Source organism: Mizuhopecten yessoensis, unplaced genomic scaffold, assembly GCF_002113885.1.
Source record: "Mizuhopecten yessoensis strain PY_sf001 unplaced genomic scaffold, ASM211388v2 scaffold11101, whole genome shotgun sequence".
Taxonomy (NCBI): Eukaryota; Metazoa; Mollusca; class Bivalvia; order Pectinida; family Pectinidae; genus Mizuhopecten; species Mizuhopecten yessoensis.
The window spans coordinates 1,869,407-1,888,497 of record NW_018408880.1 but is presented as its reverse complement, the minus strand read 5'-3'; the positions used below and the strand labels follow the sequence as shown (position 1 = coordinate 1,888,497).

Sequence of the window (19,091 nt, the reverse complement as noted above, 5' to 3'; positions counted from 1 at the left end):
CATATATACCAGGATGGGTTTTCTATAAGTTTCCTTGTATCATGCAGCGGGTTATAGGAGGGCTGCGTTAAAGCGAACTCACATGCTTGGATTTATTTATAAAGCAAGAAATCAATTTAATCTAGACCCTTTTTCGCAACACATGAGAAAGAATGGAAGGGTAAAACAACAATATGGATAGAGCGGAACCTCTTGAATCAGAACTCCCGTATTAAAACCCTCACTTTCCATTCGCTAAATATTTAAAAACAAAATGGTTGTTTTTAACGAAAAAAAATGATATATTCCTTCGATAACATTTTTATACCCCCGCAACGATGTTATTGGAGGGATATGCTGGAATCAGTTTGTCCGTCTGTCCTCCGTCAGTCTGTCTGTCCGTGGATGAAAGCTTTCCGGACAACTCCTCCTAATCTTATATGCCGACTTCAGCAAAACGTCACATGCCTGATCGGTTCATCAGCTGTTTGCGCACTTGACATTTACACATGAGTTTTGACTTTTTACCCTGAGCTATTTCTGTTTGTCGACTTAAGTCGTTTTAAGCCCTGTCCACATATATTCTCCGCACGTAAGTTCAAAAGTATGTGACCAATTACGATGGAATTCCTATGAGTGATACAAAGGATATATATTTCAACAAATGGCAAACTTTTAGCTTTATTAGATTCAAGACGGCCGCCATGGCCTCAGATTGGCTGAGACAATAAAAGTTATAACTTACGTTCTATGGCGCCGGCTTTGTTGATTCTTTGTTTTAGTGATACAAAAGGGATATACTATGTCGTCTATCAAACTTAACCCCGGGTATCCGTTTGTATCAACAGGTTTGTCAAATGTGTCTTGAAAAAATGTATAAAAAAACAAAACTTCAGTGGTCAATTGGGGGTATAAAATGACTTTGACTTACAGTTCTACTTTGTTTTTTTCCAATCCCGAAAACTAGTTCTTGGTAACAAAGTATCGGGAGTATCGAGATTACAATGTATAAACAGAAAAAAAGAAATATTGATAAAATGCATTGCAATATAAAATTTTACCTTGTAAATGGGATACTCGGGAAAGCTTCTGGCAACTCTTCGATTTTTACTCTTCAAATTATTAATTTTTTGCCGATATGTTGATATGGTTGGGCCGGCTCGAGAATAATCTGGTTTTGCCGGAAGTGGACCATGCGGTAGTCGCCATTCCTGTGCAGTAGCCCCTATTCGGGACTTTCGGACATTCAACTCTGCCCGGTAAATCGCTTCCTGTAGCGTGGTAAATGTGTTCAACTGGTGTCCCGCACTATCCCTTAACACAATTTTCGGAAGTCTTTCCGGTTCCTGTTTTATTGTAACATCCTTTTTCTCAACATCCGGTCTTAATCCATAAGGAGTGTCGAATTTGCTTGCGCGGTATGCTGTACCTCCCATTAAAGGGGCAAAGGAACTCCGCAGTTCAGCAGTCGCCATCTTGACATGCAGACCAGCCCTTCGTACGTATCACGTTGCCCTTTTAGTTTGCCAGTATTTGTACTGGTGTTTCTGGAAAAAAAAAAGAACAAGGAATAAAAACATATAGCATTTATGAATAAGTATGTAGATAAGAGTTTCGTGGGATGGGCAAACAAGTTTAAAGCTTCAAGAAACGTCTGTAGGTCGGACTTACAAGTGGTTTGCAGGGTAATCATTGATATAGATCAGCAAAGATAAAGAAGAAAATGAGAGTGAAAGGATGAAAAGACACAGGATATAACACTTACATACATTAAGTCACGAAATTTCATTATCGATCAAATCGTTTACAATATATAAATATGACATTCATTAGCAGGTGACAGTGAATATTGTCAACCCGAGAAAGCCATTGTCACCCGAGGCGAAGCCTGGGGTGACAATGGGTTTTCTCGGGTTGACAATATTCACTGTCACCTGCTTATGAATGTCATATCTATTTTGTTACACCAAAAGTCATTGTAGCTCAGAAACGGCAGCAAACCTCGATAATGACATCTTGTTTGTTGATAGTCTGCTGTTTACAATCGCTACCGCACCGGCGCTTTATAAGATTGGCTGTTGCCGTCAAACGTTCTTGTGACCATCACGGTGGGGAAACGAAGCGGTGAACGCACATTTTTCGCGCATGTGATATTTTTCACTGTCTCATGGCAATATTACTCGCACCCCTTAAAACCAATGTATTTTCGGAGTGTGACAGAGATTTTTGTTTTATTTTTTCCAAACCAATCAAATAGCTAGAAATTCAATTGAGGTGTAACAATATATAATGTAAGCAAGGGAGATAACCGGAAACATACACGCAGTGGGACACAGTGGGCCTACATCGACATCGATAGTAAGACTATCGATACAACAACCAACCGTATCATCCCATTGTAGGGGTCAGCACTCTTAATCATAATTCAATTGTCTGCCTTAGATACTCGAATTACTTTACATTGTTTGCTTTATAGCAGGAACACATTGTAACTAGCTTTATTATCTGAAATCAAAATTTCAAATCACACATTCTGAAATGTCTCTGTTGAAATCAAAGTACTTTTGTGTTTGTTTATCTGGTGTCAATCAGTTTTAATTCCAGGACATGCATAGTTTAGTTTCAGTTCCAATAATTAGGAAAATATCACTTATATAAAACTTAGCATTAAGTCTCGTGAAGCTGACTGAACTTGATACAACCGTATCCTGACTTGTATCAACGAGGAACGACGCGAGCTGTCGTGGGCAGTCTTTATCTGGAACCCTCCATCTTAAATATGTGCTTACCTACCTTGTTCATTTTGTTCGATAAATTCATGACTTGACTTTATTTTCATCAAATCAAAAACAGTGACAAGATTTGCAAAAAGAGCATTATTTGATGCCCAAGTCTCTAAACACAGATGCGAACGTTATCTAGACCAATGTCAACTCTGATGTGCTACAGATATGAACGCTTTGAAATTGTGATAAATAATATATAAAAAAAACCACAATCACATCAGGAGGCGAAAAAACACTAAAACTAAGGAAATTGAACATTTTAAACATGATTTTCTACTGTAATGATATCAAATTAAATAGTTCTTTTCATGAAAATTATTTTCATGCAAAATAAATATCCAACCCCAAATATCCTTGATGATGACGTGGTGCTTATGTGACGTTAAGTTAGGACAGGTCTTGAAAGGATAATATACACCAAATTAGTATATATGTTGATTAGATACATTGGGAAATGTAGTTAAAAAATCTCGTTAAATTTATTGCTATTTAAACATACGCAATAAAGATCAAATCGTTTTGTCACTCACCTGGATTTAGTTCTGCCCATACAAGTGATATGAACCAGAAACTAGATCCATATAATCTAAACACTTAACATTTGACCCCAAATAACCAAAAAGGGAGATAACACCAGCTATGGGTCACGTACGCTAGGTGTCGCTCCTTCTATTTATACTGGTTGTTTTGTGTAATCTACAAATAATCTCGACACTAACCTTACCCTCATCATCCTTTGAATCATACTGATAAGGTGACCTTGAGCTGTCTTAAAGTTCAGCACATCGGTAGTATATGCTAACTGACCAAAACAATCATCTTCAGTACATTTCACTATTTTGTTTTTATTTTTACATTGTTAATGAAATATTGCACATGGTTTTTTTTAAGATTCTTACATCATTTAAGTCGCAATGGAAAAAATCAATACGGCATTGAAACAAATGTGCATTTCTCTGTTTACAACTACGTAAGCTATTATTGTCATTTCTTTTTAAAAAAAAATTATATGTGTGGTTTTATCCGTATTAGCATTGTATTGAACGATTCTATCAATCCCTACTGTATGTGAACAAAATTGAAATTCGTTCAAATTTAGTTTTTTTACATAAATTGAAATTGAATACTAAAATCTGAAACTTTCTTATTATTGATCCAGTGTTGCCTTTTTCTTTATACAGTTCCATACATTTCACTGTTCCATTTGGCGTATGAACAAAATACACTATACACGCATGTCATGGCAACATTGTAACGTTAAGAAAGATAAGAAATACATTCTATAAATACCCCTTATGATACACTTAAAAATAGGAGAACAGACAAAATCTACAGGCGAATAATCAGAACCTTGCACATGGACGTTGAATGTTACTGACATTTTGTCTGAACAAACACATGGTGTCTAAAGAATTCATCTTTACAATACTATAGATTGGTCCCATAGGTAGAGATGTTCATATGGAGTTAAAACGCTTTGGATTGAATGTTCCAATGCTCAGCCGCCTTGGTTATAATCAACCAAAATGTATTCTCACTGTACATGTAGTGACATTCACCTTCGTTACACCGTCGGCAACGCATTCCTGATCTGTTTAAGACTATCTAATGTTAGTAGCGGTATCAGATATTGTCAATCATACTCTATCTCCAGAGATAACTCAAGAGTATCATAACCTGTAGTGAAACAAACGGTACGTATGCCTAGCAATTTACATGTCAATCATTGTTGTCCTTGATAATGTCTCATTCTGAGTAATCGTCAAATAGAGCGACTATAATACCGTATCTTCAAAACTATTTTGAACAATGCTTGCCGAACCAATGTCCTTTGTAAACAATATATTGTGTTACCTTGAATTGGAAGGCCGTTGAAAGATTAATCCTTCAGAAAAATAAAATACATATTCAGTCTTTAGAAAACTCATTTAGGTAATGAAATCGCCCAATTCACAGACTCATCCACTCCGCTTTGATGGCCATCCAAATTTGTCGAAGCTGTATGACTATCCGGGATACAACAAAACATCATGGAAATAGCATGTCACAGAAAGGATATTCAGCAGTACACAAATTGGGTTAATTTCTTCCACTGATGGCAAACGTAAGCTTAATCCTTCGGGTTTTGATTATTGGATGGTAGTACGAAACACGTGTTTCCACATTGCTAGACGTTTACACGGTAAATACTCCATAATGAATGATTTGAAATTGAACACTACTTGTTTGATCAATGTTGAAGCTATTAGACGCACGAATGGTTTCATACGTATACATCCCTCTGTTTAAGGACATGAGGCACGATAGTCTAGTGGCAGGACGCCGGGCTCGTGACCGAAGGGTTGCGAGTTACGTCACGGCACTGTGTTGTATCTTTGAGCAAGATACTTTACTCCGCTTGTTCCAGTCTACACAGCTGTAACTGAGAACGTGGTTGGTCAGTGATAGAATTGTTGAATGCTAGATATGAGCATGGAAATGGCAGTACCGGCTGTATGCTCCCCAGGGAGTTGAGAAAGATATTGGCTGGTTGCAAAGGCCCTATAATAATGGATTATAATTTGTGATTCGCTTTGAGACGACCTACGAACTAGGTTGTGATTAAGCTGTATATAAGAACCTCGAATTATTATTATTAATGTTATTATAAAATGCAAATCGTTCAAAAGAGTTGTTCTAGTTAACTTTCTGATAAGTACTCAAGTCCATAACGAATGATATCTAGACTTACACGATTGCTTAAGTCATTCCCCAGTTTAGGATATGCAGCCTAAACGACCGGCATCCGAAACAAGACTAATTATTGATCTTTGATAGGAGATTTATATAAACAGCACGAGCAGAACTCAGGGCAATTTCATCATCGATATCCAATTTCCGGTTCAACATGTCACACTACCTGAGTCGCTATATCTATCAACCTGATTCCCCTTTATTCGTTAGTGTTGATATCAAGTTTAATGGACCGGATTAGTCCATTAGGAGTGGAAGGTAATGCTGCGTTGCTCTCTTAATTGATTTTCAAATCAAGAGCAGCAGCAATAGTTATGTTAATTCAACGCCGTCTGAACAATAAAACACAGATATTGTATCTTGATTTTCAAAATGCCATTCTTGTGAAATCAATGCCATTAATTGTATTCGAATGAATAGAAACGAAAAAAATCAAATTGATGGAAAGCATTTAATACGGAAATTGCATTACGTTTTATCTCTGTTACCTGTTTACCCGGCTTCATTCGTAATGTATCAAGCTTCTTCAGGCCGAGTACGCAATAAGGTAAAATCGATTAAATTTTTGTTGCAATGATTAAAACTTAAAACAAAATAAAGAAGTCTTTGGATTAATAATTATCACCCTTGAATAATAAATATACACAAAAATGCACACATTGTTAGATTATTTTCAGAAAATTAAAAGCTTTTCTGTCATTAAGCTAATGGATATCAATACCACTGGGTCATAGTAAGCATCAATTATACTAATACATTAGTATTAGTGAAAATGTAGATTTGAAAAAAGATTCCAGTCGAGTGTCCGCCACACGAAGATGACGCGTAAAGCATTGATGAAGCATTCGACAAAGTAAGTATACATTAACTGATTAACACGCTAAATGCTTAGCATGTAATACGGTAATTTCAAAGTACTACAACGGTATATTTCATTGGAATTAATCATCATTATTGTTGCATCATTAATTTATTATTTCAGTTCTATATTACATTTCACAGTTTAGCACCGTATTCTCATTTCCAATTCTCTTTTCCCCCCTTTAAGTGTGTGGTTATTTTTAAATAATACGTCTTCAAATGAAACAGTTTTTCATGTAATTGCTCTCATAATGTAACAAAACAGTTTTGATCATTCTTGTATGACACGTTAGATTTAAAAGTATTTAAAGCTATGTATACGTCTTACAACAAAAATTGAAACTATCTGAAAGGCACATAGTCGCCGTACGCATTGAATATTCAGAGAATGTGTTTTTCCCCTGCCCACACAACTCCAACGACCCAAGTGGAGTATAAAATGGTCAGAGGTGGGTGTTGCTGTATCTGTGCTGTAGCATTCAAGTGAGGTGGCACTATAAATGATACCGTTGGAAGCACGGTCCTACTTCAAACAGAACACAATACATCTCCAGCACACACACTGACATACACACATAGGGAGATATTAGCCAGGTGGCATAGGACTAGTAGTTAGCGCCTGATAAGGCAGCTCCTGCGAATTCCTCAATATTGCATTGATTAATATATATCCTAATTGTATAAAATTGTATATCTATGTACTGTAAAGCGCTTTAGAGTGGCTTATGTTATCTAGATAGGGTGCTATATCAAATGTTATATATTTATTTATTTTTATAATGCTCCTCTCAATATCCGTTATGCAAATTTTGGAAAAAAAACGCTGGCCGATTCAGAGGTTTACTACGAAGCAATGGCGTTACCTCACTAATGTCTCTCAGTATGCGACTAACACGAAGAGAAGTCTACATATTGACTGGTTGAAAACTTGTGTTTCTATTTTGTTTAACGTTTGACTCGTCCCACCATAAGATCATATACAAATGGTTGCCTAGAAAACACCAGCGAAAAAAAGAGTCGGAAGGACAGAGTGGAGTAATGGAGGTAGTAGATCAAATTTGGTTTCTCTTATGTCTCGTTAGCAGAATAAATCCCAGAAATATGTAGTCAGCCTAATATTAGTCTAATCATATGTGCGTGCTGTGGTATAACTACAGGTATGTTTCCCCGCAAGTAAGTTTGCATATACGTTTGTAAAGAAAAACAAATCGATTTGACATTTAATATGGACATAAAGGTTATCGTCCACTATCGAACACTTAATAATATATATAGTTTAATTACAGAGACTCTTTTGTTATTACCTATAAACAAAAGGTAGGGTCCATTGATGCCTCTTCATGCAATACATCATGGCCTTTATAAGTACGCGTACAACAGAAAGTGAAACCGTTTAGAAATGCAATCAAATCCATCTTTATTTCAGTAACGATGTATAGAGAACCATTGGACCTGTAAATCAGTTATGTGATAGAGAATCATTTATTTATTGACCATCACGATATGAAGGCTCTCCAGTAGATCGATATGTTGGTTGAAACAATGCTTTGGATATTCAGGAAGGAATATGGAAACGACAATGATCAACATAAAGGTAACGGACATTTTAGTTCCAGGTGGTTTTATTACCAGTTCAACATGTGATCAACAAAGGACTAAGGGCGTTAAAGGTCATTTTCGGCCTCATCGGTGATTGTGAATTAGTTGTCATATTCGTAATCTGGAATAAATGAAATGTGCAAATAACGACATTTCAAATTCATTCGACAACTGGTTTAGGAGATATGGCATTACAAAGAGAGACATAAACACGCATTTTTAGAAGAAAATGTATGAATATCGTCTATTATGCGCTATTTGGTTGAAAATATGCCACTTTGAAGAAAATTGACTAAACACTCTTCATTTTTTGGAAGCCTCCAGATGCCGCACACAAATATTTGACATGCTTACACATTGGCACACCATTGTTCATTCGCAGCGAGGAATTTGTAACATGCGGGGGCTTTCATTTCTGCATGCTAATTGTCCAAAAACACCATATTTTGGCTATTTCTGCATAGCAACGCAATTTTGTTGCTATGGTAGGGCATCTACGCATGCGCATTGGGAAAAGTCTGCACCAAGAAAGATAGCCACAATTGACCAATATGGTGTTTGTAACAGAAATTGGTAATGAATTAAAGTTATTTTTGTTTACTTTTCATGAGGCCAAAATTGACCCATAATTGATCCAACGCATTATATATAGAATCACACAACATCTCGTCAATATCATTATCTATTAAAAATAGAGAAACGTATGATTTATAATCAATATAAGTTTGTAAGTTAGCTGGATATCCCATAAGGTCTCCCAAATATAAATGTATATTACAGAATGCGGTACATTACAATATCACATTGACGTTAGCATATTGTTAAAAATCACCATATGAAACCGGATTGCCATGTTCTGATGTTGAAATCGTAGCAAATGTATATTGCAAAAGTTTGTGGGGAGGAGGGAACGACACAGAACTTCTTCACGTTAAGCTAGTGATTCTGCAAGAGACAATTCCGAAACATTTTACGATGTCGTTCGCATTTTTTATTGATGCCATTTTGTTCAAATATTTATATTATGACACATTGTAAGGGTATTGTTTTTTCTGCCAGACCCTCACACGAAGTAAAAGGCAATATATCTGGTTCTGTTTATATATTGTCGTGTTTGTGAAAAGACCGTTGAGGAAACTCCCACACACGATGACAACAAACTATACACGCATCGCCGTATGATTTATCGTCTTGTATCAGATATTGACAATGTTGTTATACACTATATATCGACACAGCATGCAATTTAAAGAGAACAGGTATTTTTTTGCATTATTACTGAAACTCATTACTCCCGTGGGCTGCCTGTGTATAATAGTGTCGTCTGCCATGATGAGGGTGCCCACAAATACCTTTTATTTTAGTTGTAAATCACCTAAAGATATATATGTCGTTAAACGGAGCGTTTAAATGGCGATATTGTTTATTAAACGACGTCCCGATATTAAATACAGTTATACAGTTATTTAAGTCCGACCAACTGTTGTTGTCCAGGTCCAAACCGTACCTACCTGGAGCACAACTCATTCCGTGCGACTATCGTTCTTGGACATGAAGTTTCAGACGGTCTTATTTTACACGAGGTTTCAAAGAAACTGATTGTATGTGATCAAAACATTCATACAAAAACGAAAAAATTGTTTAGATTCAAAATGAATGAGTCGAAAACTGAGATGCGATGTTTCGTTGCCTTAAAGGTTGGAATGATTGATGGTAATCATCAGAGAAGTCCATAAAGTTCAATATATAAGAAAAAGGAACTCGAATAAGATAAAAGATAAAATAAAATATTTACATGAACAATGAGCCAATACATCTACTTCTAAGGTGTGATATGCCATATTTTTTTTAAATAAGTATGTCGTGTGCTCTTTTTCAATCATATATCAGCGTGCTTTTTCCGAATTTTAACAATCATTGAAAAAGTCTCGGGCAAATTTGTTTCTAAACTAACTGAGTTCTTATTAAATAAACTACGTCCTGGCTTGTCTGTCAAAAGATGAACTAAACACCTTTTTACTTAATTCATAGTGATGAAATATATGGATTTTGTTTGGGTTTTCAATCGAAAACTAGGTGTAACTTGATAAACCATACAAATAAAGTGACTAAGTAAATACTTTTTCTTGTCGTACGATTATATTGAGTAACATACAGAGATAATACTATCCCTTCTGCAAACTGTCCAATGTTAGATGTTTGTACGATGGTTATTTGGACAGTATAAATACGTGAATGCACACAGCCATAATCAAAATAAAAAAGAATACGTTTTTGACAGGATAAGTTTGTGTAACTATTAAGGTGTAATATATTGATTATTTAAATCCACTAATAAACAAAAAAGATCCTTACGTAAAGCAGTTCCCTATGTTAGAGTCGTTTTACAAATTCTATTAACATTTTGAATAAACAAGTTCTTTAACGATACGTTAGCTTTAGAAATCAAAAACGCAATCGTATTTACAGTTTAAGATAAGATCAGATTTACAACTATATGTTTTTTCGTATTCAATGTTTTTTACATTAATTTCCCATGCATTTAGCTTGATCGAAATTTTCCAAATTTTTGAATATCTATATTAGACCGTAACTTTCATGAATTGTTTGTCAAACTAACTAGTCATTGTATATCAGGTCCCTTATCTACCAACGGGGAGTTTATTGACAATACCTCCATATGATGAACTTTTTAGTTGTCGTACTTTTGCACTATATATCGCGCGTGGTGTCAGAAATAAATCGTTTAAAGATTTATTTTGTAAAATGAGAGGATGTTAAATGACCCTAAATAAAATTTTGTATTTCTCTAATCTCCGATGACTACCCTTTCTTTCATTCCTTCTGGCACATTTCTGGTTTTTCGTTGATTTTGTTTGTTTGTTATTTGCTTGCTTGCTTTTTTATTTTTTATTTTTACGTTTTGGTTATGATTTGTTTTGTTAATCTTCACAGTGTAGTATAACATCACTCTGAGTGACGTCACAACATCGTATGACGTCACACCTCAATTTTAATGACATCTTGTCTCACATCAATATTTATCTAACCTGGGAAGTTAACTCAAGTTATTTATTTTTGGTAGAAATACCTGATTTCGGAATTGTCTCTTGCAGAATCACTAGCTTAACGTGAAGAAGTTCTGTGTCGTTCCCTCCTCCCCACAAACTTTTGCAATATACATTTGCTACGATTTCAAATAACTGTGACCTAGGGTCTGTATGTATCATAACGCGTAGAACAGACGCTGATGGAGATAGCCAATCAACTGTGACCTAGGGTCTGTATGTATCATGTATCATCAAGCGTAGAACAGACTCTGATGGCGATGGCCAATCAACTGTGACCTTGGGTCTGTATGTATCATCACGCGTAGAACAGACTCTGATGGAGATAGCCAATCAACTGTGACCTAGGGTCTGTTTGTTTCATCACGCGTAGAACAGACGCTGATGGAGACAGCCAATCAACTGTGACCTAGGGTCTGTTTGTATCATCACGCGTAGAACAGACTCTGATGGAGATAGCCAATCAACTGTGACCTAGGGTCTGTATGTATCATCACGCGTAGAACAAACGCTGATAGAGATAGCCAACCAACTGTGACATGTAAACTATCAGTACCAAAGTAATAACTGAGGAAGTGGAAGAAAAATTGCAATATATCAATAACATACTAGAAAGAAAAAACACGTGTAACTGATATTTATTTAATTCTTAAAATTGAAGAATTCAATATAAAGGGATTACCACCAGTCAGAATTCCAGATGAACATTATTTTTTAACGTTAGGTTTTAAAAAATATGAATAGGAGTGAATGTGCATTAAAGTATTTTCGTTAATAAAGCAAAACAATCCTATTCCTAACTCGAATTCGACTTGAGAAGATTACAGTAGGAGCACAGGAATACACTAAACCAAACGGAAAGGTTACACAAAATCACGAGGAGAAATCGGTTGATGGTTTTATACATGTAACATGTTAACAAGTTAAGTACACTACTATCAAGTAAATTTCTTCGTGTGTTGTAAAAGTAGTAGATGTACAAATGATGAGTATATATGCATAAAGTTCTGATGCAGTATTGACACTTACTCAAGTGTTCGGAAATAAAACATTGATGATAGCTTGCGAAAAAAGTGAACACGAAAATAAAGCTACTTACAGTATAAAAAATCCCTCGAACTCGAAATAAATGTTTTACAACATATCATAAATGTATAACGGTAAACTACTTTATACAGAAATACCTTTAAATATATAGTCTTATCTTAACAGACGTGTGCTAGACAAATACATCTATACAATGTTCAAATTCAGAGCTGTTTTTGCTATTCCTACTTTATCATTATCCTGACAGAGTGTTCCTTGCCTTTTAATAACGTTCAAATGTTTTTAACCCCTTTTAACAATTTAATTGTTATATTTTGATGTGCATGTTCAAAGAAATCGAACATGTCACTTATTTATATTCACACTTTAAGTGTATTCGATTTAAGATGATGTCAAACATGCATTTAAATATTGATTTTGACAAAATTAATTGGTAAATGATTATGTATAATACGTTTTAAATTGACATCTAGCAGTCTATTAGCAAAATAGAGAGTCTTTCCAGTTGATTAATTAGCAAATATTTTCCTATGCCAATTTCCATTCAGAACTTAACAAATTGGGAGAGAATAAAAACTGCCATTTGAATATAACGTAGGAATAAAAAAAATAAAAAAATATAAGCTTTTGTGCAACACCCTGCATTGGCATCTCTCAGTATTACACTAAGGATATAAATATAGGCTCTTTTAGATATTACACGTTGGATTCGTTATATGTTAATGGGATACATTTCATACAGTCACATTTTTGTTTTATACAGATAAGACCATTAAAAATATCATAATATTACGCATTCAGTAATATCAGCAAATAAATGAATAATACAAAATAAATATATAAATAAAGAAAATTGAATGTCCAGTCTATCTTAAAATCTTGGGACACACTGATATCAAGAACATCATACTTATGAATTAGATTACATCAAATCATAAAATGCTCATATTAAATTGACCATATGACGTACAAAAAGTACATTGACACGTATTGTAAACCAATGTTCTTTGAGGGTATTATACAACATGATAGTATGATGTTTGTTTCTGTGCCCACACATTTTAACAAGCTTTTCTATAAAATGTTTATTACGGATATCAACATAAAAAACAAAAGTTCAAAACTGTTTGACAAACCCGAAAACTTTAGTTTCCAGATTCATAAGAAACGACATGCCATTCCTATCTCTAGTTATTTACAGACATGTCACAGTGACTTGCTACTCCAGAGCTTGTTCTAACGAACATGATTTTTCTCGTTCAAATAAATATGTAGCAAAGGTTTTCAACCGGAGCGATCTCCATCTACGGCGACAAATACTATTTCACGGTTGCCACCATAGCCCGATTCACAACTTATGGCATTTCAGTATCATTCACGTTTGAAGACATGTTCACCATGTCCTAAATCGTTGGTGACTGACATGCTAGGATTGGCAAAGGAAATATAAGGAGAATTGCTCCACATGTGGAAAGAGAAATGCCTACCTCTCTAGAACACTTGAGTGAATACTAACGATACCATATTGTTGTGATGGCTCTTCGATTTTTCCCTTTTTTCATTTTATTTTTTTCTTTATTTAATGAATGAGCAAGCTGTCAATGGGTATTCAGAAATATCGACATAATATAAGCAAATTCACATTTATGGCTTTTTTGCTGATGGCCTCGAATTAATGTATCATTAATTTCTTTAAGATGAAAAGGCTAAATCATAAATAAAATATATACTGAAATACCCACTCAATTGACAAAACGCCACAATCTTAGGTAACACAAAAATGCACTCTTTATATATGTATATGCTGCATTTCAATTACTACAGAATTATATACGTGTTTAAAAGGGGTAACCTAAAACACGTATTCAGGAGATACAAAAGCAAACAATGAGCGATTCACAGCCGACAATCAAGATGGATCAATTTTCGGGACATGTTATTAAAATTCTGTATATTGGAGATACAATAACACAACAGTCAATGCAAAGAAGATATTTACGATAAATATAGTTTCGAAAGAGTTGTATAAATTACACAGATACACCTTTAACGTGCTTTACAGATATTGGTCTCCCTCCACAAAAGAGGAGGTTCCCCGTATAATTAAAAGTAAACTAGACAACACAGTTTGTGTTATGTAGTGAGAGAGTGTTAGGTCACACAGTACAGCGGGGCCCCGGATGTGAAAAGTATTGTTAGCTTTATTCAGAAGTCGTTGATGTTATTTTTCAAAAACAATATTTTCCTCCAAGAACATTTATTAAACATGTGAATATGATTTATAGAATACGACAGTGCCAACATATAAAATGATAAGATAGGATTTCAGAATATATAAGAATTTGGTATAATAGTTTCTATCACATGTACATTTGTATATATGGAGCGTAGGAGAGTCTACCTGAAGTTGTGTGTAATCAGATTAGAGGCCTGTCGAGTTTCCGACCCAAAATTATACAGTTGATGGTTGGATTTCAAATCCCGTAAATGAATGACTCTTTGTTCCAAATCTTATCTTGGATTTTGGTCAAACATGCACTGATATTGCAAATGGAAAAATAAACATAGCAGATTGCTAGATAATGTAGAAATTAAATAAGCGCATATTTGAAAAGAACAGAAACAAGTTTTGCATACTTAAATATGTATTGCTGTACAGGAATATCACGTGCTATTAAGAATAACAATTATCAGATATCTATATATCACTGTGGTATATACGTCACTGGTAAATTGAAAGAGAACCGTTTATGTACGACACTCAAATTTAACGGGCTCAAGTTCAAAACCGTTATTGATTAAATGTTTTAGGCATTTTTATCTTGTTTTGTTTTGGTTAATTATCTCTCATTAAAGTCCCGTTTTTTAGAAAAAAATATCAAAGCGATAGTAATGCCGTAAAAAAACCTTTTCCAATAATTACATACATTTTTTGGCTGTGGTACGAGGAACATTATAATATTACCCAAGTAATATGATGTAGTTATAAAAGTCTGTCTAATTGGATTCCTTACAATATGTGTTAAATGATTTTCTGGATGTAAATTTACGGTGTTAATGAAATATAGATGAAAGTTTCATGTTTTATGTCAATTCTTTCTCTAACAAATATATCGCCCATACATAAAGAATAAGTCTATTAGAAAATGAATTCAATTTAAAGGAATATGTGAATACAATTACCGTTAACAAATTTATTATATTTCATAAAAGGCATGCTTTGATCGGTTTTCAAGACACATTTAGCCATCACAAACAAAATCAAAGAGTTGATTTCTTGCTTGGGTGGTATTTAAAGGACGATTTATTTAAAACGAGTTTAACTACCCTTTTAATATAAAAATGTATATATGTCCACCGCCATTTCACCCCATTAAGGGGAATGAGAATGTTTAATAACTTTGCACACGAATCTGGCTGGTTTCTACGTAAATGGAAAAGTACTACATTCCTATTTTCTATGACATGGGAAAAATACAGCACGACTTATATTTCGACAAGTGAAAGATTCAACATGGCTGGTATCTTCGACAGGGAAATGAATACAAATACATGGATGTTGCGACATAGGAAAAACAGCAGAATGGCTGGCAGGAAATGAAAAGGCAAGAATGAGCGACGGACACGAAATTGAAAGGCACATGTCGGAAACAATTGTTGTTTTCTTGTTGTAATTTTTCCTGTGTCTATAAATGTTGAATTGATTACAACATTTCAAAATACCTTATCATGGTCCTATCAACAGTTGTCACCCTCCAACATTAATATAATATGGACGTTCACAAATAAAAAATAGATTTTTCTGAATTGTCATTTATGGAAATACACAAATGACTCGATCCTGGACATCAAGAACACATGTGCGCGGTCGTAGCGATGTTATAAGCCATTAAATTAGCAAAAACATATCATTAATTGGAAGAGTTCTGGAGTAAGTTATTATGAGAAAGTTTATGTTAAATTGGATTGTTGTGACTGAGATATCAGTGAATGGGGTACCCATACTGTGAAAACGATGTACATCTCGTTGTAATGTCGTCACCTGTCAGATTTGTTAAATTATGATAAATTCGACTGATAGCGTTAGTAAACAAGATTAAATGGAACAGGAAATCATAACTCTCAATAAATGTAAACCTGGCAATTGAAAACATTTAACGCAAATAATGTCTGCAGTTTTCCATTTTTTCATGTAATATATTCCAATCACTGGCTATTCGATTGGACCCTTTATACCATACTACAAACAATTTGCATCCACGGCCAATCCTTCAATCTTAATATTACAATATTTATACTTTTACCTAGGAACTAGATTTGAACTTTAATGATACAATATGTACTTTGTACTTTCGAACTTTGTAATTTCGGCCAATTGATGTTAAACATGTACACGTGTTGTTTCATATGTGTGTGTGTGTGTGTGTGTGACATTTACTTTTTAAGATACAAAGTTTTAGACTCTTCTGGTGGATTTCTTAGTCAACGAGGTTTATCGTAACCTAGATGACAGTCATTGCTTTTGATTAGTGATTTTGATTATCAGTTCATAATACACACTCTACAGATTTTTTTATTTTAAAATTAACCAGACATCAGTGGGATTTACGTACCTGCTCCTCTGTTTCAACAGTATTTGGGACAATTTAGATTTCCAACTGTTTTGCACTTAGCAATACAAACGAGTCTTAGAAGGCCGTAACAGCTGTATATTTCAGTCTGGCACACTAATTTCAAAGGTACATTCACATGTGTATATGTGTGTATTACGTTCACATTGGAACTAAGATCCAGCTTTAGCTATTTAACATACAGTACATGTTTGTACGTAACTACACATCATTCTGTTCCCCAATCAGTTCGTTGGCAGGCGTCACAAAATAGTTTGACGTATTTTAATAAAATATTTGCTAACCTCAAGTGTTTGAGGTCCCCTTCAAATCCTTTTTGCAAGTAAATATACGACTCTGTTATGAATAATTGTTAACTTAATGACACCAATCATTCTACATATTTTTCCGTTTAAAATTTTTAATTACGTGAAAAAATATTGATAATCTTAAGTAATGCTCCCTTTGATGTCTATAAGACGGTCCACTTTTAATCGAAAAAGTAATATCTTTCCGGTTTACACATTTTATAATGCTGAATGTATTTTAAAATCTAACAACGCTTTATGAATAGTTCAGCTTGCATAGGATCAATGCTGACATTAGCTGATACCCCCTTTACTAAAGTGGAAAATAAACACGACCAGGCAACGGATGTATTAACACATAAAACCGTGAAAAGGAATGTTCTTCCATTATATCACCTGAGGAGTCACCTGTTTATATAGTCTGGAATGAGTGTTAGGATATATATATATATAAGTATTTAATGCATTTATTTACGTATGATTGAAGTGTAAGAGTTTAAATGAAGTCAAACCTGCTCGAGAGACCTCCTCTATTGAGAGGACACTTGTGTTCGGAAGCCAATGTGAATACTCGCGAGACAGTTATGCTGATGTTAACAAATCTCTTATTACGAATTTACCTGCAAAACGATATCACTTCATCGACTTCCGAAATCCGTCACTGATTACCGGTTGGACTATGTAAAACACACTACCATCGTTTACGTAAGATGAAAGCGTTAAGTTTACCACTAACGATTTGGACTAAGTACAATATATGTTAAAATTTGTCTATAAAGATTCGAATAAATTAACGACAACTAAACTAATACACATAAATTACTACTGCTTGATGCTGGTGATGAATCAGAGAAAAAAATATTCAGCAGTTTGCTTACCTTACTAGCTGAATAACAATATATTTCAATTAAGTAACTCTACAAATACACCAATCTAATCAAGTAATACTACAGACCACCTACTGTAGTCATAACAATCTTCTCATAAAAGAAACAATACCAACATTAAGTGACGCTACAGACCTCCCAATCTCATTACGTCACGCTACAGACCTCCCAATCCCATTACGTTACGCTACAGGCCTCCCAATCTCATTACGTTACGGTACAGACCTCCCAATCCCATTACGTTACGCTACAGACCTTCCAATCTCATTACGTTACGCTACATACCTCCCAATCTCATTACGTTACGCTACATACCTCCCAATCTCATTACGTTACGCTACAGACCTCCCAATCTCATTACGTTACGCTACAGACCTCCCAATCTCATTACGTTACGCTACTGACCTCCCAATCTCATTGCGTTACGCTACAGACCTCCCAATCTCATTACGTTAGGCTACATACCTCCCAATCTCATTACGTTACGCTACAGACCTCCCAATCCCATTACGTTACGCTACACACCTCCCAATCTCATTACGTTACGCTACAGACCTCCCAATCTCATTACGTTAGGCTACAGACCTCCCAAGCTCATTACGTTACGGTACAGACCTCCCAATCCCATTACGTTACGCTACAGACCTCCCAATCTCATTACGTTAGGCTACAGACCTCCCATCTCATTACGTTAGACTACAGACCTCCCATCTCATTACGTTAGGCTACAGACCTCCCTATCTCATTACGTTACGTTACAGACCTCCCATCCCATTACGTTACGCTACAGGCCTCCCAATCTCATTACGTTACGCTACATACCTCCAAATCTCATTACGTTACGCTACAGACCTCCCAATCTCATTACGTTAGGCTACATACCTCCCAATCTCATTACGTTACGCTACAGACCTCCCAATCTCATTACGTTACGCTACAGACCTCCCAATCTCATTACGTTAAGCTACAGACCTCCCAATCTCATTACGTTAAGCTACAGAACTAGTAATCTCTAAATCGAAAATGATGAGGTATTAATGCATAAAATGGCGACACGTCACAGTAAAAATGTTTACTTTATTCGGCTTTCTCCATCGACCGCATATATTTAAAAAACGTTCTTCCGTATTTCGTATTTGTAGCAATATTTTAACACAATGCGATTGTGTGATGTACTGTGAAATTAGATGCTTTCATGGGACCCAAATTTCAT

The 19,091-nt window shown here is 35.0% G+C and overlaps 1 protein-coding gene across 3 annotated transcripts in view; it reads right to left on the bottom strand.

Moving 5' to 3' along the window:
- LOC110465814 overlaps window positions 1-19,091 on the bottom strand; it is a 113,930-nt gene that overhangs the window by 77,610 nt on the left and 17,229 nt on the right. For 2 of the 3 annotated variants that reach the window (XM_021521913.1, XM_021521912.1), the window contains exon 2: window positions 1,041-1,526. In XM_021521913.1, coding sequence (XP_021377588.1) covers window positions 1,041-1,454 — 414 coding nt within the window. In that variant the 5' untranslated portion in view covers window positions 1,455-1,526. Of the gene's footprint in view, window positions 1-1,040; window positions 1,527-5,496; window positions 5,536-19,091 lie in introns of those variants that run through there. The other variant, XM_021521914.1, reaches the window with a different exon arrangement.